The sequence below is a fragment of the Neomonachus schauinslandi genome, chromosome 7 (assembly GCF_002201575.2).
Source record: "Neomonachus schauinslandi chromosome 7, ASM220157v2, whole genome shotgun sequence".
NCBI classification, from domain to species: domain Eukaryota; kingdom Metazoa; phylum Chordata; class Mammalia; order Carnivora; family Phocidae; genus Neomonachus; species Neomonachus schauinslandi.
In genome coordinates this window covers 86255391-86281306 of record NC_058409.1, presented here as the reverse complement: position 1 = coordinate 86281306, position 25916 = coordinate 86255391, and the positions used below count along the sequence as shown (strand labels likewise).

General features: G+C 38.0%; 1 protein-coding gene across 1 annotated transcript in view; it reads left to right on the top strand.

Moving 5' to 3' along the window:
- NSD1 (nuclear receptor binding SET domain protein 1) overlaps window positions 1-25916 on the top strand; it is a 139560-nt gene that overhangs the window by 88047 nt on the left and 25597 nt on the right. Inside the window, exons 7-14 of the mRNA XM_044917101.1 lie at window positions 1443-1713; window positions 2931-3040; window positions 5066-5141; window positions 9294-9412; window positions 10322-10465; window positions 13392-13515; window positions 18859-19059; window positions 20243-20422. Coding sequence (XP_044773036.1) covers window positions 1443-1713; window positions 2931-3040; window positions 5066-5141; window positions 9294-9412; window positions 10322-10465; window positions 13392-13515; window positions 18859-19059; window positions 20243-20422 — 1225 coding nt within the window. The remainder of the gene's footprint in view (window positions 1-1442; window positions 1714-2930; window positions 3041-5065; window positions 5142-9293; window positions 9413-10321; window positions 10466-13391; window positions 13516-18858; window positions 19060-20242; window positions 20423-25916) is intronic.

The window sequence follows — 25916 nt, the reverse complement described above, 5'->3', positions numbered from 1 at the left end:
CACCATTTCCCTGATGGTTTTTAAAAATTTCAGTCGAGGGGTGCCTGGGTGGCTCAGTCATTAAGTGTCTGCCTTTGGCTCAGGTCATGGTCCCGGGGTCCTGGGATCGAGCCCTGCATCGGGCTCCCTGCTCGGCGGGAAGCCTGTTCTCCCACTCCCACTCCCCCTGCTTGTGTTCCCTCTCTCACTGTGTCTGTCAAATAAATAAAATCTTTCAAAAAAAAAAAAAAATTTCAGTCAAAGAATCCTTGTCTGGATCAGTAATTTTATTAGGGGTTATAAAATGAAAACTTTCAGATTTTATTATTTCTTCTACTTTTATTAGCTGGCGAACTCTCATTAACTGAACACTTTATTGTCTTGATATACATGAAAGGAAGCATAAATGCTTATTTCTTTCCTATAAATTTACTAACAACATTGGGAATTCATTATTAGCTGCTTTATTGGTGACATATTAGGAAATCTTTTTGTGGGTGGGGAGGGTTATCACTGGCATTAATGAATTTTTATAGCTTTAGTGTATCTCAACTGCATTTTTTCCCTTTTTAAAAATTTATAGTAAAATATATATAACAAAGTTTGTAATTTAAACACTTTTAGGGTATACAGTTCTGTGTCACTAAGTACATTCACATTGTTGTGAACCATCACCACCATCCATAATCTCTAGAATTTTTTCATGTTCCCAAACTAAATTTCTGTACCTATTAAAAAATAACTTCCCACTTTACTCTCCTCTCAGCCCCTGGCAACCACCATTCTATTTTCTTTTCCTTTTCTTCTTCCTCTTTTTTTTTTTTGAGAGAAAGAGCGCACACACACATGCATGTTGGGGAGAGGTAGGGCAGAGGGCCGAGAGAGAATCTTAGTCTCCATGCCTAGCACAGAGCCCAGTGTGGGGCTCGATCTCATGACCTTGAGATCATGACCAGAGCCAAAATCAAGAGTCCAATAGATGCTTAACTGGCTGAGCCACCCAGCCTCCCCCAATCTATTTTCTGTCCTTTTTTTTTTTTTTTAAAGATTTTATTTATTTATTTGACAGAGAGAGAGATAGTGAGAGCAGGAACACAAGCAGGGGGAGTGGGAGAGGGAGAGGGAGAAGCAGGCTTCCCGCCGAGCAGGGAGCCTGATGTGGGACTTGATCCCAGGACCCTGGGATCATGACCTGAGCCGAAGGCAGACGCTTAACGACTGAGCCACCCAGGCGCCCTCTATTTTCTGTCTTGATGAATTTTACTGTTCTAGGTAAACCTCATCTACATAGAATCATACAATATTTGTCTTTTTGTGTATGGCTTATTTCACTTAGCGTAGTATCTTCAAGGTTCATCCATGTTGTAGCATGTGTCAGAATTTCATTAAGTGTATTACTCTTTTTGACACTGAAATTATAGCAAGTTTGGTCTATGGATTCTACTTCTATTTTTTGCTCTTAGGTAAGTTCCCGCTGTGAAGAGGAAAGCCTTTTAGCCCGATGCCGATCTAGTGCTCAGAAAAAGCAGGTGGATGAGAATTCTTTGATTTCAACCAAAGAAGAGCCTCCAGTTCTTGAAAGGGAGGCTCCATTTTTGGAAGGGCCCTTGGCTCAGTCAGAACTTGGAGGTGGACATGCTGAGTTGCCACAGCTGACCTTGTCTGTGCCTGTGGCTCCGGAAGTCTCTCCACGGCCTGCCCTTGAGTCTGAGGAATTGCTAGTTAAAACACCAGGTAAGATGGGGATGGGGTCTCAGAATGTAAGTAATGATTTTAGCATGTTGTGATGAAAAGCCAATAGTGAATCTCTGTACAGCAAGCTACCCACATTTGTCCTGGGAAATCCTGAAAGTGCTGGCTAATTGGATATAGTTAATGACCATGAATTGGTGGTATACTGTCCAGAAGACATGTTTTAAAAACAATTCTCCTTACTCCACTGTTACTCTTCATGTTTGTTGATCAAACACATGTGAGTCAACACTTAGGATAGCAGGGTTTGGGGGAGGGGCGCTACACACTAATAAACACATGAAACTTATGCTTTAGATACTAGCTCTGTCAATTCTTGTGTTACTTAGGGAGTTGTTTAACCTCTGAACTTGTTTCCTCTTTTATAAAATGGACATCATAATGTAATTTACCTGATACATTGTAAGTAGCCAAGTGTAAATATTCCCTTTAAGTTAATTACCAGTTGTTTTTCACTTTATCATTCTTTGTATACATGTCACCTGGTGTGAGTTGAATTTAAACATACTGTCTCTAATTACCTTCTGATTTTTTAATATTGTCACTCAAGGAAAATTTTGGATGTAAATTTTTTATATTCCCAACAATAGCTTGTGATGATATTCCTTTTATTAAAAAAAAAAAAAAGTATCCCAATTGTGTTTATTAATCAAGTAAGACAGAATCAAAAAGACTTTAAAAATAGTAAAGATAGTTACTATTTCGTAATTTAGCATGTACCAAACTCTGTTATTAGGCTCTTGTATATGATTCTTAAGAACAGTCCTACAAAGTAAATGTGTTTTTTGTTTGTTCAGGAGCAGAATAAAAATTCTAATCTTGGTCCTATTATGCCCGGAATTCAGGCTCTACCCCACCTCACTTCTCTTTTTGTCCTTACTATCAATTAATTATTATAAAGATAGTTCTGCCGTGTTGATTTCTCCCTTAGTCCTTTGATGATACACACACAGACACACCCACAGACGTAAGAACATTTTCAGATTCGTTTGTGTTTGTATTGAGAATTATTTTCCTGTTTTTTCATGTTAACTAATATTTTAGAATAAATAAATACATTCCTATCCTGCCCCTCCCGAGAAGATGAGGAGGAAAACATAAAAAATATGGTGACTCATTTTTCTGTGGCATATAAATTTTTTTTAATTAGTTTGTGCCTAGTTTCTAAATCATCTAATGAAAAGATACATGCATTTCAGGAAATTATGAAAGTAAACGTCAGAGAAAACCAACTAAGAAACTTCTTGAATCCAATGATTTAGACCCTGGATTTATGCCCAAGAAGGGAGACCTTGGCCTTTCTAAAAAGGTATGTTATTTTAGTCAGTTCTAAAATACGATTAAACCATATGTAAATATGGGATTTTAAAAAACAAATCTTTTAGTAATACTTAGTTAGCAACATTGATGCACACATACAAAGACATTACAGAATGGCAGAGTATACTTGTTTGGTCTGAGAGCTCCTATATTGAGAAGCTGTTTTGCATTTTTGTGGATATGAGTATCAGTTGGTTTTAGATGTTCTTTTCAAGTGAAAATGAAAAGAGCTTTTAAGATTGACTATAGTGTGTGTGTGTTGTCATTTTTTTTCTGGGATTAAAAACCTCACCTGCTTTCTACCTCACCTCTGTCTCTGTGGGCCACTAACCTACTCTTATCCCCTTGCCTTGTCTGCATAACACCTCAGAAAAGATCCGCTCATTTATAAACCAGGCAGAAACATTTGAACCTAAGTTTTTGAGTTTGCAAACATCGTTTCTATTGGCCAAGAAGGCATCATTAAATAGTAGATGGAAATAGAAGGTTATTTTCCTGGATATTAATTTTTAGGGAACATCCTGTTGCCCATATGTTTGAGGAGTAACTCAGTGTGTTAGAAATTCGGTTGTTAGGGTGCACAGATTTCCTATTAAAATTTTCTTTCTTTAAAGGAAAAATGCAGATTGTAAGCAAATCAAATATAGAGTTTTTAGACTTTCATCAGCTATAACAGGCTTCTATCATTTAATCCTATATTGAGGATCCTAGTTTTTGTTTTTGTGAGTTATTCACCCATCTGGATTAGCATGTAATTGTAAAACTCAATTTATTCGTGTTTTTGTACCTCATTTTAAAGTCTGCATTATATCCTTTAAGTCTTTTACTCTTCTCAAAGTCCATTTCCTAAGTCATGTCCTAGTAAGGCTGTGATAGTTTCCTTCTGCAGTGCTTTCTCTCTTGACTTTGTCTTATTCAAATCTTAGCCACTTGCAAGATTGTTGGAAGAGGTAGATGGTAAGGGACAAGGAAACTATGATTCATTTGAATATTTTGCATGGAAGTAACATTTGCTATCAGGTGATAAATTTAATAGTATTATACAAGGTGCATTATGTAAGGCTGTTGCATTACTGCTACAGGTGAGGTAATGACAAATTTTAAAGAAAATAAAAATTAGGGCCAGTTTAGTGAATGATATTTTACCTGTTTTATTGAGATATAATTGACATACATAAGTTAATGATTTGATTAATGTGTATAATGAGCATTTGGAAATTCACTGCTGTATTTTAGCTTGTTTTGACCTCAAAATTTAGGAACTTTATAGCAAGAATAGCATCTGTTATGTTGACTTTTTGTGGCCACTAAATTTTGTTTGACATTCCTGCTGAAGAATATTTTTATTGTAGAAGACACTTGCTTGGACTGGAACTAATTCATACAAGCATTAGTAGTAGGGGAATAAAATGTGTAGGAAATTACTCTTGATGTGTGAGTGTTTTATTTTGAGTTTTAATGTTGCTTTCATTTATATTAATCTACAGCCAATTAAATTAGAAAGACATTCCATGATTCAGAGCTCTCTGGTGTATGGGCTGCTGAAGTGAGCACTGATTCAAAGCTTTTTAATATTTAGAATTCATCAAATAAGTTTGTGTAAAATCTAATGGCTATAAATGCAGTCTTAAGAAGATAGATTTTAAATGCAGGGTGGTATGGAATAGAACTGAGATGGTGGGTCTCTGGAAATATACCCTTTCTCTTTGTCTGCCACTTCAATCAGAGCACCATTCTGTATCTGCTTGATATATTGGGAATCTCTGGTTAACCCCCACACCCCAAAGGAGTGTGTGTTTGTATGAGTCTTTTGGAGCTTTTTTGTGTGTGTGTTTTTGATGTCTTTTTTTCACTGTGTAGTTTCTGTTCAACCCATTATTATTAATACTGTTTATTTAATTGTCAGAAACAGCCAGGATTTCTGTATCTGTGATAATAGTTCATATTTGGCATATAATATAAAGGGTTTATTTTCTGTTCTTGGGTAAATCTGTTGCATTTTGTTTATTTGTAGTGTTATGAAGCTGGTCACTTGGAGAATGACATTAATGAATCACGTGCTGCATCTCATTCTAAAGAGTATGGTGGAGGTGTGTATTTTTGAGATTTAAAAAAATGTACTGCATGGGCGCCTGGGTGGCTCAGTCATTGGGTGTCTGCCTTTGGCTCGGGTCATGATCCCAGGGTCCGAGCCCTGCATTGGGCTCCCTGCTCATGGGAAGCCTGCTTCTCCCTCTCCCACTCCCCCTGCTTGTGTTCCCTCTCTCACTGTGTCTTTCTCTGTCAGGTAAATAAATAAAATCTTTAAAAAAAAAAAATGTAATGCAAAATAACTATGAAGCACCTTGTCAGCTAACTAGAAAAGTTGTTACATATGTAAGCAAGACCAGTGAGGTTGCAACTTCCAAGACTTATTTGCCCAAGGGGCACCTGGCTGGCTCAGTTGGAAGAGCATGAGACTGTTGATCTCAGGGTCATGAGTTTGAGCCCCACATTGGGTGTAAAGATTACATAAAAATAAATAAAATTAGATAAAATCTAAAGAAAAAATCCAGACATGTTTGCCCGAATATGCTTCCTAACATGATGCATGCACTAGAAAGCTGGATGGTCATTTTCAGCTTTATGCTGAAATTAGTTACATGGAATTAGAATTATATTAGAGTAAGGAAAAGTTAGGAACAATAAAGAAAAATCTGCTACTTAATTTTCTTATTAGATGATTCTCTAACTGTAATCATTACTTCCTTGGCTTTGATTCAATTTTTATTCTATAGGACAGAAAATGTGGAATCTGAGTTGAGAGGGAAATTACAAGTCATCTAAGCCTATTTCTCACAAATAGTCTTAGTTTCTTTTCTTTTTTTTTTTTTTTTCAAAGATTTTATTTATTTGACAGAGAGACACAGCGAGAGAGGGAATACAAGCAGGGGGAGTGGGAGAGGGAGAAGCAGGCCTCCCGCAGAGCAGGGAGCCTGATGTGGGACTCGATCCCAGGACCCCGGGATCATGACCTGGGCCGAAGGCAGACGCTTAATGACTGAGCCACCCAGGCGCCCCTAGTCTTAGTTTCTTTTGTCACATCTATGATTTTTGGTGAGTGAGCATATGCTTGAAAAAGACAGCTTATATTTTGAGTGTGGTCCATGTGGTTGCTTCTTTTAAGGGCTTGGATATCTTTTATATTTTATGTATATTTTTTGGAATTTATTTTTTTAGGGAGAGTGCGAGCAGGGAGGGGCAGAGGGAGAAGGAGAGAGAAGGAGAGAGAATATCCTAAGCAGGCTCTACCCTCAGCCCAGAGCCCAACACAGGGCTCGATTCCACGATCCTGAGATCATGACCTGAGCTGAAATCAAGAGTCAGATGCTTAACTGACTGAGCCACCCAGGCACTGGGCTTGGAAATCTTTTAGATTGCATTTGAATCTGACTCCTGAAAGTTATACATGTTGATCTTGGTTCTGCCTATAGGAGGAATGGGCAGCCCTTCATTCAGTAACAGATAGAATATCGTAGTTTGAGCATTTCCTCTACCAGATCCTTTGTTTGCTCAGTCCATTGCTTTAGGACTGTTAACTTTTTTTTTCTTTTTTTTAAAGATTTTATTTATTTATTTGACAGAGAGAGACACAGCGAGAGAGGGAACATAAGCAGGGGGAGTGGGAGAGGGAGAAGCAGGCTTCCCGCTGAGCAGAGCCCAATGTAGGACCCTGGGATCATGACCTGAGCCGAAGGCAGATGCTTAACGACTGAGCCACCCAGGCGCCCCAGGACTGTTAACTTCTAATCCATCTAAAGCATTACAGAGATTTAGGATATTATCCATATTATCCTTGTTTTATAGAAAAACATGAAGATGAAAGAGGTGGCAGGGTTGGGGGACTAAATCCAGAACTGACCAAATTCATGGCCACACTACCATCTTGTTATTCACTCCAGATTTTTTCAGGCCTATTCTTTGTACCACTTTGATCATTCATCTGCCAGTGCTATTTATTGATTAGTGTCATTTCTGAGACATTAGCCCAGATTTCAGCACATGGCATCAGATGTGGTCTGCCAGCAAAGGGTATCATGGGAAGGTTATATTACATGTGATCCTTTTTAAAAAAAGATTTTATTCATTTGAGAGAGAGAGCAAGTACACAAGCAGGGGGAGGGGCAGAGGGGAAGAGAGAAGCAGACTCCCTGCTGAGCAGGGAGCCCGACATATGGCTCCATCCCAGGACCCCGGGACCGTGACCTGAGCTGAAGGCAGACACTTAACTGAGCCACCCAGGCATCACTACATGTGATCTCAAATGAGCACTTTTTAAATTTTTTGTTTTTTTAAAGATTTTATTTATTTATCAGAGAGTGAGCGAGAGAGAAACAGCATGAGAGGGAGAGGGTCAGAGGGAGAAGCAGGTTCCCCGCTGAGCCGGGAGCCCGATGTGGGGCTCGACCCCAGGACTCCGGGATCATGACCTGAGCCGAAGGCTGTCGCTAAACCAACTAAGCCACCCAGGCGCCCCAGATGAGCACTTAAAAAAAAAAAGATTTTATTTGGTTTTTTTTGAGAGAGAGCAAGCACAAGGGGTGGAGGGGGCAGAGGAAGAGGGAGAAGCAGACTGGGCGCCTGGGTGGCTCAGTTGGTTAAGCGACTGCCTTCGGCTCAGGTCATGATCCTGGAGTCCCTGGATCGAGTCCCGCATCGGGCTCCCTGCTCGGCAGGGAGCCTGCTTCTGCCTCTGACCCTCCCCCCTCTCATGTGCTCTCTCTCTCTCATTCTCTCTGTCTCAAATAAATAAATAAAATCTTTAAAAAAAAAAAAAAAAAAGAGGGAGAAGCAGACTACCCGCTGAGCAGGGAGCCTGATGCAGTGGTCAGTGCTGGGACCCCAGGATCATGACCTGAGCCAAAGGCAGACAATTAATAAACTGAGCCACCCAGGCACCCCTTAAATGAGCACATCTTTAAATATGACCCATGATTATTAAGTTTTCTAGTAAGTAAATCTAGTAGTATGTTAGCTTATGTTAAGCTTGTGTTCATATATAATTTCATAGATTCACCAATTGGCTTGATTGCTTTAAACAAAAAACCTTTCAAAATATTCAGCTCTTAATATTTTTGTAGTCCAGCTTTTATAAAACATACAACCTGTACTTTATCTTTTATCAATTTCATCAACTGTTTCAGCTTCTGAGAATTTTGAACCTTTATTCTGCTATCATATTAATTTTTTAGTCATAGGTGATTGGCAGCTTTGATAGCAGAGCTTCTCCATCTCTATCAGGCAATCCCAAGAAAGAGAGTACTAAGCCAGTTTTCCAAAGTCTAGCCTTCATGTTGATACCTAGCCTAATTATCCTGGAATATTTTATGAAATATCATTTGAGATTCCTCTTGATATTTCTATAACAAAAAGTTGAAATATATATAATAGACAATGAGGGAGAGACTGGAATTTCATTTTGTAAATATGCCAGGTTAGATCATACATTTTTTTTTTTTTTAAAGATTTTATTTATTTATTTGAGACAGAGAGAATGAGAGACAGAGCACGAGAGGGAAGAGGGTCAGAGGGAGAAGCAGACTCCCTGCCGAGCAGGGAGCCCGATGCGGGACTCGATCCAGGGACTCCAGGATCATGACCTGAGCCGAAGGCAGTCGCTTAACCAACTGAGCCACCCAGGCGCCCCTAGATCATACATTTTGTTGGATGTTCAAGATTTTAGTACTATTGCATGAATATCCTTTAAGCCATTAAATGTTTTGGGGGAGGTCTCCCCTTTCCCCAGGCCAGATTTTTGTATTTCTGCTTTTTATCTTAATCCTTAAATCATATAGTGATATAATTTACTGTCTTTAATTGTGGAGGTCAGGTTTTAGTATCTTTTCCTGACTACTAAATGTTATTTCCTCCCCATCTATAGGATATTAAAGTCCTTTGAGGAACTATGAAGTCTTTCACTTCAGTCATATAAAATGAAACTGCTTTAACCTACTGTATTCATTTACCATTTAATCTGTATGAGATAGAATTTATATATGTGTAGCTATTTCCCCAACTAGTTACATAGTCATGGGTAAATGTGCCCTTTTTCCTCATCTGCTAAGTTGGGGAATTAAGTGGACTTTAAGACTGGTTTTTTACTCTAACATTCCATAATTCTATGAGGTCCTTTTGGTTGAAGGTAGGATTTCCTGGACTTGTGAGTGAATAGCCAGCAGGTGACGCATGTTTTCCTGTCATAGGCACTACCAAGATATTTGATAAACCAAGGAAGCGAAAACGACAGAGGCATGCTACAGCCAAGGTGCACTGTAAAAAAATGAAAAATGACGACTCATCAAAAGAAACTCCAACCTCAGAGGTATTACTCAGTTCCTCATCTTTTGACCTTCCAAAGAAAATCTACTTTTCACAGTAGAGGCCACACCCCTCTTTCCCTTGAGTTTACTTAAGAATAATGTTCTACTGAAACAAGCTAATTAATAGCTGTAAGAAGACATATATGGCAACTATGGGTATGATCTTTTTAAAAGATCAGATCCTATGCTCTAGGTGTCTGATAAATTTTATAACTTTCATCATGAAGTAAGCTTTTTCTAAAACCAAAGCACAATACCAAGTAACCATATGATCCGAATGAACTTGGGTATTGCCCTTTAAAAGTTGAACTGCTACAATTAGAAGGGAAACTCATTTGCTTATTTCTTGAGACCATCAACTGCTTAATTTTAGACTAATGTTTGTAAACATTGGCTTTAAGGAAACAAAAAACAAAGGTAGATTTAAAACCATTTCCTTGTAGAGCATCAGTGCAGTCATTGATGCTATCTCTGGCTTTTCAACTCAGGTTAAAAGAGAATTAGAACAAGTGAGGTCAGTTTATACATTATGATACAGAGTGTTTCTTTCCAGGATAATTTGAATAGAATGCCCAAGGGGGGCATTATTTAGGAAACACTGATCTTGGAAGGACAAATAAGTAATCAAATAAACTTAAGAATGTTTTCTCTCCCTTAGTGAAACCTTAAAATGGAACAGCTCAAAAAGTTCCAGTGGAACAGCCTCAGAGCAGTTAGTGGCAGGGCATGAGGCGCCCACTACCCGCCCAATCACAGCAGGGTTAGAACTAACATTGCATGCAGTCCGCCCGCGTGATTGGCTGAACATCTGTAAGTGCTTAATGGCTAGACAAATAGCAGCCCAGAGGGAGGGGGTCAGATGGAGGAGACATCAATAATACAGATGTGGGACATTATTTTTTCTCTGCAAGGGAGAACTGATGACACACAGAACGGCTGCAAGCCCTAAGGAGACTGTTGAGGAGGGTGTAGAGAATGATCATGGGATGCCGGCATCTAAAAAGCTGCAGGGCGAACGAGGCGGAGGAGCTGCACTCAAGGAGAATGTTTGTCAGGTAGAGGATGTTGCCCACTTGGATTTTGATTGCTTGCATGTCTCTTAAGAGAAGCCCTCTCCATCTCTTGATAACCCAGTCATGGTTAGAATAAACATTGTCCTGGATGATTCCAGTAGAGTCATTTCCCTTTAAGGATTTAAGTGTTACCCCCCCCCCCTTTTTTTTAAAGATTCTATTTATTTATTTGACAGAGAGAGACAGTGAGAGAGGGAACACAGCAGGGGGAGTGGGAGAGGGAGAAGCAGGCTTCCCGCCGAGCAGGGAGCCCGATGCGGGGCTGAATCCCAGGACCCTGGTATCATGACCTGAGCTGAAGGCAGACGCTTAACGACTGAGCCACCCAGGCGCCCCTAAGTCTTACCCCTTTTTACAAAAAGAGAAAGGAGAAGAAATATTTAGTGTTGGTCAATGACTTGCCCTTGTTACCCATGAGTAGATGCCATGAAGCCGGTCTGAGATGGGAGAAGGTGAATCTGGTGATTGCTTAAAGATCATTTTCCTGTACGTTTCATGGTGTGGGAATCTCTGGGTTTCTAAGGAACACTGCAAGGGAAATTTTCACTTTAAGATTTCTTTACCTTTAAAGTAGTGACTTCAGAGAATCTACCACCTGCCTTTTTATATTTATTTAATAAGTATTTATACAGTGTTTACTGTGTGTCAAGAGTTTCCATCACTTTATAAATATTCCAGGGGCGCCTGGGTTAGGCAGCTGACTTTTGATTTTGGCCCAGGTCATGATCTCAGAGTTGTGAGATCGAGGCTCACATCAGGCTTAAGATTCTCTCTCCCTCCCCACCTCCAGAAAAATAAATAAATTTTAAAAATAAATAAAAATAAAACTTTTATAAATATTAAGTCATTTAGTCATAACAGTCTTGTAGACTACCATGTCCCCATTTTTATAGGTGAGGAAACTGAGGCATAGAGATATTACATAACTTGCTTATAGTCACACAGCAAAGCCAGGATTCAAACTCAAGCAGTCTGAGTTTAGAGCTAATCACTATGTTGTGTTGCCTCTCTGTAAAGAGCCTTTATCAGACTTGGGAGTAGAGTCAATTAAATGGATGCTTTGGTTATGTTCTCTTTTTTATGGGCTTGATTTACCTTTGTAAATTCTTAAAAGCTGGCTTATAAAAAGTTGAAGATAGTTTTTTTTTTCTTTTTTCTTATTGAAATGGCTAAAAAATAAAAGTTAACCCAAGCCCAGAATATGTTATGATAAACAATAGAATTTCAACTCAAGTTTCTTTGTTTTTTCATTTTTACTATTATATAAAGAAGGTTGATCATATTCAGATCAGCACCCACACACAGTGTTAGTCCTTAAAGACTGTATGGCCACAAAGATTATCAACAAAAAATGGTTAAAGGGATAGTTGCCTTGTGGTCCTGGATTGTTTGGATCACTCTTTATCTGTTGTCCTTGTTTAATTTATTAATATCATGTCCTTTCACTCACATGGTTACCATTTTGAAAGATGAAATTACATGGTCATCCCTGTTAAAGGGTTAGTCTGTAACATTTGCTTAACTTGAAAACATTCTTTGATATATACTGTAATTGAAGTTTTCCTGTTTAAATAGTGATGGCGAATTTGTTTATTGTACGTAAGAGCTGGTATCATTGACACTGTGAATAAAGAAAAGAAAGTAGGTAATATTTATGGCATTTGTCAATTTTTATCTGTGAATAGGGGATAATGGAAGAGCCAAAGTGTAAGACTAATTTACACTATAGGTTAAGACTTTGGGGTCTGTCTGCTCTTTATCCCTGGCTGCCTCTGGCATTTTTTCCCAAAGCTCTCCTACTCATTTGTTTATTTAAGGTTTGATGTTAAGTGGCCAAGACCTGTTGTTTCTTTGGGTTCTTGAAGATATTAGACTTATCTAGTCGCCTTCCCTCTTTCTTGTCTTCCACAATAAGACTCTTTTCCATTTTTAGTATTTTCCTGCTGATCACTATGGGGAAACGTCAGGATGTTAGAGGGATGAAAGTAACAAATGTTGGGAATTTGCAGAATTTTCATAAATCTTATGTTTTGAAAGCGACAGAGCCAGATCTTTATTTCCTAACGCCCTATCATAAATGACACCCTGTCTTAGATGAGATCATCTCAAAGGTGACCTCTCTGAGATGGTTGTAGATGTAACTCAAACATTGTTCAAACCTTGATTAGAGCCCTTTTGAGACTGTTAACAACCCAAGTCTAGCTAACCAGTATCTCTTGCTTGAACTGTTACAGTAGGCTTCTTGATTGTCTCTTTGCTACTCTTCTCACCTTTCTCATTCTTGAACTCATTTTCCATGAGTAATCAGAGGAATCTGTTTTTAAATATGACTTTAGCCTTCCCTTATTAAAGCCCTCTAATGGCACACCTCTGTAATTAGAATAAAATTTGAAACTGTAGCATAATGTGTAAAGCCACACAATCAGGCTGTTGCCTTTTTCTTACCTCATCTTCTACCACTTCTGACTTTTGTTCATTTTAGTCCACTGACTTTCCTTGTGATTCTCAGACATGACATAGTTTTTCCTATCTGTGGACTTTCTGTATTTGTCTTCCTGGTCTTTCTGTCAGATCATGTGACTGACTTGGAGTTCAGAACTCCGTCTGAGAGGCCATTCCCAATCACTAAGTAGCTGTTTGAATTCTCTACTTAATGTTTATCATTATTTGATATCTTTCCTGTTTGTTTACTTGTATTTTCAATCCTTAGAATATATGAATCATGAGAGCCAGGGACTTTGTGGAACCTGGCATAGAGGAGTTAAATCATTAAATATTGGCTGAATAAATGGTGAGCTTTCTTCTTTCTGGAAAGCTGCTGCTTAATCTTTGCCTTCATGAAGGCCGCCTGCTTGGGACTTTAAAAATCTTTTCTCTATAGACATACCTGTTTTCTTTCTCTTAACAGAACTGTGAGAAACTGGGTGAGCTGCTGTTATGTGAGGCTCAGTGCTGTGGGGCTTTCCACCTGGAGTGCCTTGGATTAACTGAGATGCCAAGAGGAAAATTTATCTGCAATGAATGTCGCACAGGTGAAGTAGATATAGATGGGGTTTTCTTCAAAGATGTTTGAGTTTTAAGTTTTTCAGGAAAAATTCCCAACGTTTATTGCAGACACTTTTTGTGGCAATAACTGGGCTAGTTGCTACAGACGCAGATAGGTGCTGTGTGATCTTTGCCTGTAGAAAAGAATATCAAGTGAATAATGAATGGATAGTATAATATAATGCAGAAGGATTGTAGTAGAGATAGATTTGTAGTGATAAGTGAACAAAGATGAGCCAGTTCCACAGAGGAAGATAACTGAATTTATCTTTAAAAGAGGCATGGAAATTGGTGTGGGGAGGTGAAGAACAAGAAGGTCCAGTAATGAAAGTATAGAATATTGAGGCATAGGTTAGTGTGTTTAGAGTTTAAGATACTTTAGGAAAGAGGCATTGGTAGTGACAAGGAGGGTTTCTGGATTACTGGTGATGTTTTATATTTCTTGAGTTGAGTGGTGATTACATAAGCATGTTTTCTTTGATTATTTGTGAACTGTACACTTAGGATGCTGTACTTTTCTGTGTGTATATCATAGGTGAACAAAACTGTTTACCAAAAAAGGAAAGACGTATTTTGAGAGTTACATAGATTGGCTCAGAAACTAAGAATGGTCAGATGTAACCACCTGTAAAGTACCTCACAAGCTATGCTAAGGAGATTGTTCTTTCTTCAGTATTATATGTGAATGTTATAGCATTTAAGTAGTAAGAAAAAATGGGGGCTAAAAGCTCACTCCTAAGTCATTAAAACTGCAAGTGTGAATAAACCTGCCAAGGAGAAAGCATCTGGAGAGGGAGAAAAGGACCAACAAAAGTACTCAGGGGGTGCCCACATTTAAAAAAAACACTGGAGGGTGAGGAGGAGCTAGTCAAAGAATGTCTGTGAAGCCAGGGAGAGTGGGGTGTCATCAGCAGGGGCATATGTGGCAAAGAGACCAAGGATGTTCTGGGGTGATAAGAGGCTATTATATTTAGCAGTGAGAAAAGGCTTGACTTTTTGCCAGAGGGTGCCACACTAAACCTGGTTGAAGGGCAAATGGATAGCAGTATACACTACATCTTACGAAAGCTTGATATCCATGGAAAAAGAGGGCAGTAGCTGAAGGGAGGATATTATAGGGTCAACAGGAAGAACATCTTGAGTGTTTGTAGGATGAATGTTAAGAACCACATAGGGAAATAAATTCCTGCAACAGGAGAGGGAATAATTAGTGGAGTATAGCTACAAAGTGACAGGAGAGAATAATCTTGAAGAGAGGAAAAGATAAACCAGGAATGTACCTTGGAGTTGGGAGGCAGAATAAAGAAGCCAGTGTTTTTTCTTAGTTCGATGAGAATGATGGGGGAAAGGTGATTTCTAACTTGAAGGTAGAGTGTAGGTTTAGAGTAGCCCCTGTGGGAGCAAGAGACAGAATTAACTTGTGTCTGTAAATCAGTGGCTGTGTCATATTGAGTTATCTCCTCTTTCTGCCACTACTTTTAGCAATGTGGGAATAAAAGCTGGAAGACAAAATTGTTGGGTTATTTTGCCTCCTGCACAGTGGGCTTTTGATCATTATGGGAAATAGTACCATCCAGCCCTATAAATGAAATTTAGGAAAAAAAATTTTAGGTATGTGCATATCTCTTATCCTAACCTTAGAAAGATCTTGCCTTTTGTACAGATAATCCAGTTTTGCTAGTCTTATCTTTATTATAATGTGATATTCTCTGAACAAGTTAAGGCAAAGGTATTTTTTAAAGAATTAACCTTACTGAAGTATAATTTACCTACTATAAAATGCACTAGTTTTAATGTATGTTTTGATAGGTTTTGATTTATAAACACCTATGTAACCACAAACATAATGAAGATTCAGAACATTTCCATCACTCCGGAAAGTTCCCTTGTACTTAGTCCCAGTTGATCCTTATGCCCCTCATTTCCCCCTCCCCCAATCCTATTTCAGGCAAACAATGATCTGCTTTCTGTAACTACACATTAGATTTATCTTTTTTAAGAGTTTCATATAAGTGGAACAAAATGTATGTAGTTTTTTGTGTCTAGCTCAGCGTAATGTTTTTCACACTCATCTGTGTTAATGTGTGTATCAGTAGTTCATTCTCTTTCTTAAAATAGCTTTATTGAGGTATGGTTGATGTGCAGTACTGCACAAAGTATAGTTTGATAAGTTCTGACATATATATGTGTGTGTACATAGACCTGTGAAACCATCCGTCAGCATAGTTAATTTGAGATTCAACATTGTTGTAGGTATTGAGAGTTCATTCCTTTTTATTGCTGGGTAGTATTCCATTGTATGGATGTATCACAGTTGGTGATACATATTCATTCATCTATTGATGTACGTTTGGGTTGTTCTGAGGTTGGAGTATTGTTAATAAAGCTGCTGTGAACATTCATGTCTTTGTATGGATACATTTTCTTTTTACTTCTGTAAATACCTAAGGGCGGAATGGCATGGTAGATATATGTTTAACTTTTTTTTTTTTTTTTTTTGAGAGAGAGAGAGAATGAGAGAGAGCAAGCACATGAGAGGGGGGAGGGTCAGAGGGAGAAGCAGACTCCCCGCCGAGCAGGGAGCCCGATGCGGGACTCGATCCAGGGACTCCAGGATCATGACCTGAGCCGAAGGCAGTCGCTTAACCAACTGAGCCACCCAGGCGCCCTATATGTTTAACTTTTTAAGAAACTTCCAAAGTGTTTGTACACATTTTACATTCTCATCAGTAATGTATGAGAGTTTCAGTTCTTCCACATCTTCATCAACACTTGGTATTGTCAGTCTTTTTAATTTTAGTCATTTGGACAGATGTGTAGTGGTATCTCATTATGGTTTTAATGTGCATTTTCCTAATGACAGATGATGTGCATCTTTTTAATGTGCTTTTTTGCCGTGTTCCTTGATGAAGTATCTGTTCAAATCTTTTTTTTTTTTTTTAATTTGGTTGTTTATTTTCTTACTGTTGCGTTTTAAGCGTTCATTATATATATTCTGGATACAAGTTATTTATCAGATACATACTTGTAAAATTATTCTACCAAACTGTGGGTTGGTTTTTCATTTTCTTAATTGAGTCTTTTGAAGAGCAGTTTTTTAGTTGTAATGATGTTGTTTATCAGTTTGTTCTCTTTAGAGATTTTGTTTTGGTGTCATATTGAAGAAATCTTGTATAACCCAATGTCACAAAGCTTTTCTTTGTTTTCTAACAAAAATTTTATAGTTTTTGGTTTCAGCTTTATGTCTAAGGTCTATTTTGAATTGATTTGTATATATGATGTGAGGTAGAGTTATTATTTTTGAGGGTAGGAAATTTTACCCTAATTTTAGTCAAGATGAATAGAGTAAGAATAAAGGAGTCATTTCTTTTTTCTTGTGGCTCACCCTATTTTCCTAATGTGGAGTGACCACACCATAATTTAGGTTATTCCAGTTTAATATTGGCATCAGGCAGTAAATAGTTTGCTTATTTCCAAATGCATAATTAAAATTTTTTCTTAAAAATCATTATTAGCTGGGTAATCTTACTGTTCGTAGGTGTGGTGGGTTATTTTAATGAATTCCTGTTTCCAGCAAGTGTCGGGGGCAAGATTCATGTTCAGGTCTGTCTCTCAAGCTTGGGTTCTTTCCCTTACTTTGTATTGCTTCTCAGAGACAGGTAGTTTCTTTTTTTTAATTTCCCTTTTCTTAAACTTTGTATTACAGAAATCTTCAGACATTTACAAAAGTAGAACAGTATAAAACAACCCCATGTATTCATCATTAGCTTCAGTAGTTACCAGTTTTCTGCCTGTGTTTACCCATATATTTCTTTTTATTTTTTATTTGTTTCAGGGGTACAGGTCTGTGATTCATCAGTCTTATATAATACCCAGTGCTTTACCCATATATTTCAAAAGGTCTAGCACAACTTAAAAAAATATATCTAATATGTAGAAAAATTATACAGTAACTTCTGTGTGTCACCTACTGCCCAGTCCCATTTTCACATTTTCCCATATGTCTCAAAGATGTCTTCTTACAGTATTTTAATCAAGATCCAAATAAGACTGCCTTTATTGTATTTTTTGATATGTCTCTTAAATTTCTTTTAATCTACAACAGTACACCCTCATCCTGTTTTTTAATGTCGTTTATTTGTTAAGACAACGGTCTTAACATTTGTCCTGCTAAAATTTCTGCATTGCATATTTGGTTGATTGCATCTTTCAGGTGTCCTTAACTTGTTCCTCTATCTTCCATATTTCCTGGAAACGTGTAGTTAGATCTAGAGGCTGGATTAATTTCAGGTCAGTTTTCTTTTGGCAGGAATGCTTTGTAGGTAATGTGTACTTTCTATTGCATCACATCAGCAAGCATATATTATCAAGAGTTTCTCACTTAATGATCTTAAGATTGTTCAGTAGGTTCATGTTATCAGTCTGATCAGTCTATTACAAAGTTCTTTACTGTGATATTGTGATTTATAATAAAACATACATATTTTGATCTTTAGCTTGTGGCACAGAGCTCCCAAAATCTTGGCCTCTCCTAAGTGGTGAGAGTGATAAAGATGTGCTTTGTGTGTGTTTTATTATGTTAATAAAAGACACACCTGAGGATGGGGGCTTGATTGCCAGTAGAACCAACCTTATGATTAGAGGGCTAGAACTCTCACTCCTATCCCCCTAATCTCTAGGGAGGGGAGGGGGCTGGAGGTTAGGTCAATCCCCCGTGGCCAGTGGTTTAATCAGCCTTTGCAATGAAGTCTCCATCAAAACCCAAAAGGATGGGTTTCGGAAGCTTCTGTATTGGTGGGTATGTGGAGATTCAGAATAAAGTGGTGCTCTTGCAGAGGGCATGGAAGCTCTACACCCTTTCCTCATACCTTGCCCTATGCATCTCTTCCATGTAGCTATTCATGAGTATTATCTTTTCATGATAAACTGGTGATTCAGTAAATAAAATGTTTCTCTGAGTTCTATGAGCCATTATAGCAAATTAAACCCAAGGAAGTGGAGGTTGTAGGAACCTCTATTTATAGCCAGTCAGAAGTATAGGTGACAACCTGGACTTGAGACTGGCATCTGAAGTTGGGGGCAAGGGCCGTCTTGTAGAATTCAGTCCTTAACCTGTGGGATATGTTACCTCCATGTATATAGTTTCAGAAGTGAGTTGAATTGTAAGACATCCAGCTGGTGTTGGAGAATTGCTTGGTGGTATGGAGGGCCCCCCCCCATATTGGAACTTGGTACAGAATTGTGTACTTAACAAACTTTTCATCTAATGGTTTAGCATTGGATGATTTCTTGAATTGGTGTTAATTTATTACCTTCCTTTTGTTTACCAGGAATCCATACCTGTTTTGTTTGTAAGCAGAGTGGAGAAGATGTTAAAAGGTGCCTTTTGCCCTTGTGTGGAAAGTTTTACCATGAAGAATGTGTCCAGAAGTATCCACCCACTGTCATGCAGAACAAGGGCTTCCGGTGCTCCCTCCACATCTGTATAACCTGCCATGCTGCTAATCCAGCCAGTGTTTCTGCATCTAAAGGTACGGGTTTCTCACATGGACTGGTCTAATTATAGAACCTTGGTGTCATTGGTAGTGTGTATTTCCAGATGCGATGTGGCATGTCTCTTCATGGCCTCTAGCTTTTGTCAGAGTACCAGCATTTTATGTGAGAGAGAAGAAAATAATGGACTAGTCCAACAGTTGCCACATTGTATTCTGTGGAGCCCTGTTGTTATGTGGTGGCTTCAAATATTTGGATTTCACGTGATATTTAGTTTGAGAAAGTGTTTTGCTGTAGGTCTTCCTCTCCCTACTCCATTAGACCAAAATGCATTCTTTTCCTGTGAACCCTTTATCTCTGTGGTTGTCAGATGTGATATTATTCAGGTATGAATTTAGGGCAGAATTGAGGTTTTTGTTTTGTGTTGATTTGTTTTTTAAATTGGAAACTTTTATCCTGACACCTCTTTCCTGCTTTATAGTTAGGTTGAGAGCTGAGGTTTCCAAAAGTATGCCCAGGGAGTCCCTACTTCTCCCATAAGGGATTGAACAGGAAACATTTACCAGTGTTTTGCCTTTTCTTCTAATTAGACTGGCAGTACCTTTTGTAATATGATTTCCTGAGCCTATAGATCTCATCAGTCTTAAGTACAGTAATTTCACTTGCTTGATCAAAATTATAGTTTAACCATCAGCTTACTTTCCCCTTTTCAGTTGCTATTGTAGATTGCATTTAGGTTTGGGTAATGGTTTTTAGTAGGTGATGTATATTAGAGGACATATTTTATCTGGAAGGGGTGAAAAGTTTCATTCATCTAAAAATTCAGGCTTTAAGAATCATTCAGTACCAGGCAATGAAAGCAAGCATTAGTCTTTCTCCTAGCTGCCTTTTTATTCTGATTGTGCACATCCCACCTATTTAGTTTGAGGCTGATGCCAGGTTTCCTAGAAGTCAGGGCAGTGGATTGAATAGGGCTTTCCTTGGTGAGGCAGGCTCACTTAACAGTTGTGGGATCTGACTCCTTTATGGCAGCTTATCACATAGCTCCCATCTGAGCTTTTCATAGGGAATTGTGTGTTTTGTGATCCCTTGTCCTAGTAGTGCTTCCTTCTGTTAGTGACATTTTCTCAGTGCTGACAAAGAGATTTCAAAACTCATGTTGCTTTTATGTTTTCTTTGTTTTTCTTTTACTACTGGTTTTCCTGCTTCTTGTAATTTTAGGTCGTCTGATGCGCTGTGTCCGCTGCCCTGTGGCATACCATGCCAATGACTTTTGCCTGGCTGCCGGGTCCAAGATTCTTGCATCTAATAGTATCATCTGCCCTAATCACTTTACACCTAGGCGGGGCTGCCGAAATCATGAGCACGTTAATGTTAGCTGGTGTTTTGTATGCTCAGAAGGTAAGACAGGACTGCTTAATATATGAATAGTCTAAAAAGAGATTAATACAATATTCTAATTGCAACAAAAATTATTTTCTCACATCGTTACTAGAGAAATATTGGAAGTAATGTCTTGAATTAATGATAACATAGCAAACGTTTAAACTTGTTTTTTTCCCCCAATAGGGAGAGGTTTTATTTTATTATTTTGAATAATGACCTTATTTTTATTAAAATGAACAAATGAAGGGCACCTGGGCGGCACAGTCGGTTGAGCATCTGACTATTGGTTTTGGCTCAGGTCGTGATCTTAGGGTAGTGGGATCGAGCCCTGCCTTGGGCTCAGCGCTTATCACAGAGTCTGCTTGAGCTTCTCTCTCCCTCTGCCCATTCCCCTCTCCCCTACTTCTCGCATGCATGCATGTGTACACGCACACTCTATTAAATAAATAAATAGATGTTTAAAAAAATAAATGATAAACAAATGAAACAATAAAGAAAAAGACATGGCAAAGGAAATAAAATCACCCTTGGAAAATGGGAGAATATGATCTCCAGTTAGAAGATGAGTAAGTTTGGGGGACTTAATGTACAGCATGGTAACTGTAGTTAACGATACTGTATTGTATATTTGCAAGCTGCTAAAGAGAGTAGATCTTAAAAATTCTCACTACCCCACCAAAAAGAAAAAAAATTGTAACTATGTGAGGTGTTGGATGTGTTACCTAAACTTATTTCAGCAATCATTTCACAGTATATACATACATCTAGTATTTCTGTTGTACACTTTAACCTTACACAATGTTATAGATCAGTTATATCTCAATAAAGCTGGGGGGGGAGGGAAAGATAAACTGGAGGGAGGAAATCAATCAATCTAAATCGGAGGGAGGGTGGGAGGAAATAAACAAACAAATAAATAATCTAAATTGTCCCAAGTCCCACCATCAGAAAAAACCATTGCTTAATTTTAAGTGATACTACTTAAGACATTTGTGCACATACCCAGATAGCAGGGGTAGATACCTAGATAGAAACAGTTCTAGAAGATGGTATTATATCGTACAATTGTGTATCTTTTTTGTTAAATCATTTATTCATGAATTTAAAGGGACGAAACAAAGGGAAAGTGAAGGAATTTATGAATGTCTGTAAAATGTTTCCTCACTGTTAGGGATATTAATTCCTAGAAGTTCTTCTAAAGTGGAGGAAAAATAAATTTTGTATCTTTTTTTCCTTCAACTTAAAATATCTCCTTTAGAATAGTCAATGTTTTGCTGCTTATATGCTTTTTCTTTCCATTTTTCACAGCCTCATTTTTGCTAGTTACTGTAGGTGGATGATTTAGTAATCATCACTAGTCTATTTACTGTGGTGCTTTTATAGTTCTCATTTCCTTATTTTAATTTTTCCTGTGGTGGGCTTAACTTCCAGGAAGCACCCACAGGTGCTATAATCCTCTGCTTGAGGCTATTCATCACTTGCCTCTATACCATAAGCCTGTGTTGGTTTGCTATAAAACTTTTAAGCTCCATGTTCTAAGACTGTTGTGGACGTTGCTTCACTATTTTTTGATGTTAAGGGTGGCACCAGTTCTCTTACCTAGTTTCTTCATTACTTTTCAAATTGACGAAATTTTGTTGATTAGTAATTTGGGGGGTAACAATTTGTCTCACTTTCCTGTTTTTGAATACTTACTGGTAATGCAATTTCACGAAAACTTGGCTGGTTATGAACATTTTGAGGGACTGATATTTGTTTATTTATTTGAGAGAGAGCATGTGTGCGAGTGGAGGAGAGGGAGATGCTTAAGCAAGCTCCACACCCAGCTTGAGCCCAACATGGGGCTCAGTCTCATGACCCTGAGAGCATGATCTGAGCTGAAATTAAGAGTCAGATGCTTAACCAGCTGAGCCACCCAGGTGCCCTCAGAGGGACTCATTTGAAAAGTCAAAATGTGTAATTGAATGACCATCCCTTTTGAGAAATTTGGATATACTAAATAGTGCTAAAGCCAAAAAAGAAGTTTTTTTGACTGCTTTATGTGATTGAAAATGGTCAGTTTAGAGTGTGTGTTCTTAGAAGATTTATGTAACATGACAATTTAAGGAAAAGTTATACTTACTGACTAGAGTTTTACACCAGGACATGGTTTGTATCCTCAAACTATGCTGCTAATACAGAATAAATAAAAAGAATGTTAAGTGCAGTTCTGTGGATAGAAAGGGAACCTTTGGTGTAGAGATGTTTTAATTCACAAAGTGGACATTTTTCTTTGTTCTTATAATACCTGCTTCTTATAATAATCTTGTGGTAAGTACTGCTGCCTCTTTATCGTACCACCCTTCTTTTGTTTAGAAGAAAGTTAGAGATAAGAGTTTTGGTATTCAATAGCATTTAAATATAACTTTCTATAATTCTAGTCTTAGACTAAAAACAGGTTTCTGGGAGGCTGAAGTGTAAGCTCCAAAAGTTTTCTACATTTCTTGGAGATGGGACGATGAAACAGTGTCAGCATTAGACCTTTCTTTTTACTTTTTTAAGGAGAGAGAGAGAGAATTTTATGGAGGCTCCATGCTGGGCATGGAGCCTGACGAGGGGCTTGATCTCATAACCCTGAGATTATGACCTGAGCCAAAATCCAGTCAGATGCTTAACTGACTGAGCCACCCAGGTGCCCCAGCATTAGACCATTTCTAATTCCAGAGTGGGATGAAATGAATGAGATGGTTTAGAGTGAGGGTGCCCATAGCATTCCTGACATGGAGCATCCTAACTGAAAAGCTGTTGAATCCAGTAATGGATACTCATAATGATAACTGAGCCACGTAGAAAACTTAGTAGCTGCAGCAGCAGCCCTCAAAAGTGTGATCCATGATCCTTGGGAAGGGGTAAGGACCCAGAGGCCCTTTTAGGGGCTTCCATGAAATCATAACTCTTTTCATAACAATAATAAGATAACACATGCCTTTTATAGTTTGTTGACATTTGTACTGATGGTTCAAAAACCAGTGGTGGGTAAAACTGCTGGCACCTAATACAGATCAAGGCAGTGGCTCTAAAACATACAAGTAGAATCAGTCATTGTATTCTGTATTACCACATGTCTCAGTAAAAAAAAAAAAAAAAAAGGAAGTTTCACATAAGAATGTTCTTGAATAACATTTATTAATTTTATTAAATCTCAACCCTCAGGTGAACATTGTTTTAATATTCTGTTATAATAAAATAGAAGTACACTAAAGTGGTTCTGTTGCATACTGAAGGTTAACTTAAGTTAAAGCACTCATGTAGTTGAGTGGCACCTGGGTGGTGCAGTTGGTTGAGTGTCCGATTCTTGGTTTCAGCTCAGGTCATGATTTAGGGTTCATGAGATTGAGCCCTTGTGTTGAGCTCCCCGCTTGGCGGGGAGTCCGCTTGGGATTCTCTCTCCCTGTCCCCTCCCCCTGCTGTGTCACGCTTTTTCTCTCCTCCTCCCCCCCGCCCAAGTAAATAAATCTTTTAAAAAATAAAATATTTGCAAAAATGTAAAACTTGTTAGCTCACTAACAATTTATTTTAGAAAATAGTTATTTTTACAAAAATGTTATTTATATTAACAATATGTTTATTGTTACTTTTAAGTGAATTAATAAATATTTTATTAGATTTATTAATAATTTTTATGACCTGAGCCGAAATCCAGTCAGATGCTTAACTGGATGCTCTAAATATTTACTAGATTTATTATTTTATTAGATTTAATAGATTTATTATTTTTAAGTGAATTAATAAATATTTTTAAAATTTCTTAGTTTTGGTTCCAGTTTAGTAAGTTTAATATTTTTAGCCTACATAAACAAAACTTCTTTGGGAATCTCCATCATTTTTCAAGAGTATAAAGTTATCCTGAGTCCAGAAAGCCTGAGAATTGCTGGTCCCATTATCTAAGATTATCCTATTAGACAACAGAGACAGAATAGAGGCTTAGGACATTTTTGCCCGTGTAGGGAGAAAGCTGAAGGTGATCATTCAGAGTATTAGGATAATAATATGGTAAACTGCTAAATTGAAAGGAACAAGTTCCTGGAATTCAGCAATGTGCTTAAAATTTATTTTCTCTTACCTCTTCCACAGAATGTCACTTTTTTCTCTTTTGCTTTCTTTTGATGGTTCATGTAGTTTTCCCTCTTCTGTCTTAATGTCCTTTCTCCTATACATCTCCCTTACTGCCACCAGATAAACTCTCCTGCCTACCTCCCATCCATCTACCCAGATTAATCCTATTGATTTCTTTTCTCATATTCTCTCTCAGCTCATATCGCATTATGTCCTTCCCGCAAAACTGTTTGCCACTGTATCCCCTCAGCTCTGTCCTTAGCCTTTCTTCAGTGGGTGTTCTTATATGCAGATTTCTTTTCATGCTATATAACCTCCTTTTAAGGCCTAGTGCAAAGGCCTTGTTGTACCTGAAATATTTCTAGTGTGTTACGAAAGCCAGCTTACTAAAAGGAAGATTTTTCTACAAAGTCCATGTATTTGGCAAACTATACGGTTAATCAGATTGTGACTTAGCAGATAACTAAGCATAAATAGGAAATGTTCTAGAAGGTATATTATTGGGGCAGGTAAATTATGTGACTCTACATCACTCTTATGTCCCATGCTAAGATTGTTCGACTCATCCTACAAAATGCACAAGAATAGCTAAATATGAGTTTCAGAGCAGAGAGTAAAGGCTATATGTATTGAGTAAAGAAATTCTTCAAACTTGTTGTAGCAACAGACTTTTTTCCAAATGAAATATCACTGAATCAAGCTTCAGTATACAACAGAGATAAAAGGAGAGCTTCTCTAATTGAAAAGGAGTTGGGTCTTAAGCACACAGTCCTGGCCCCAAGAAAATAAACACCCCAGAGCTTAACACCCCAGAGCTTATTTTAAGAGCCTGCTGCAGATGATGATTGAGAAGAGGAAAAAGTCAGCATGGATAGGATGGTGTCACAAAATCTAAGTTTTTTATAAGATATTACGAGGCAAAGGGGCACAGTAAAACTCAGATGATGTGGACATATACTTTGCTAAGGCTTTATCCTCCACTAACTTCAGGATGAGATTTGGACTTACATGCTTGAGTCTAGCATGTTTGAAACATGCTCATTTCTGGCATAAGATAATAGGGTATTTTTGATGGCTGCGTAATATTCCATTGTATATATACACACCACATCTTCTTTATCCATTCATCTGTTGATGGACATCTTGGCTCTTTCCATAGTTCAGCTATTGTGGACATTGCTGCTATAAACATTGGGGTGCACGTACCCCTTTGGATCACTACATTTGTATCTTTGGGGTAAATACCCATTAGTGCAATTGCTGGGTCGTAGGGTAGCTCTATTTTCAACTTTTTGAAGAACCTTCATACTGTTTTCCAGAAATCTTGCCATTTGCAACGACATGGATGCAACTAGAGGGTATTATGCTAAGTGAAATAAGTCAATCAGAGAAAGACATGTATCATATGATCTCA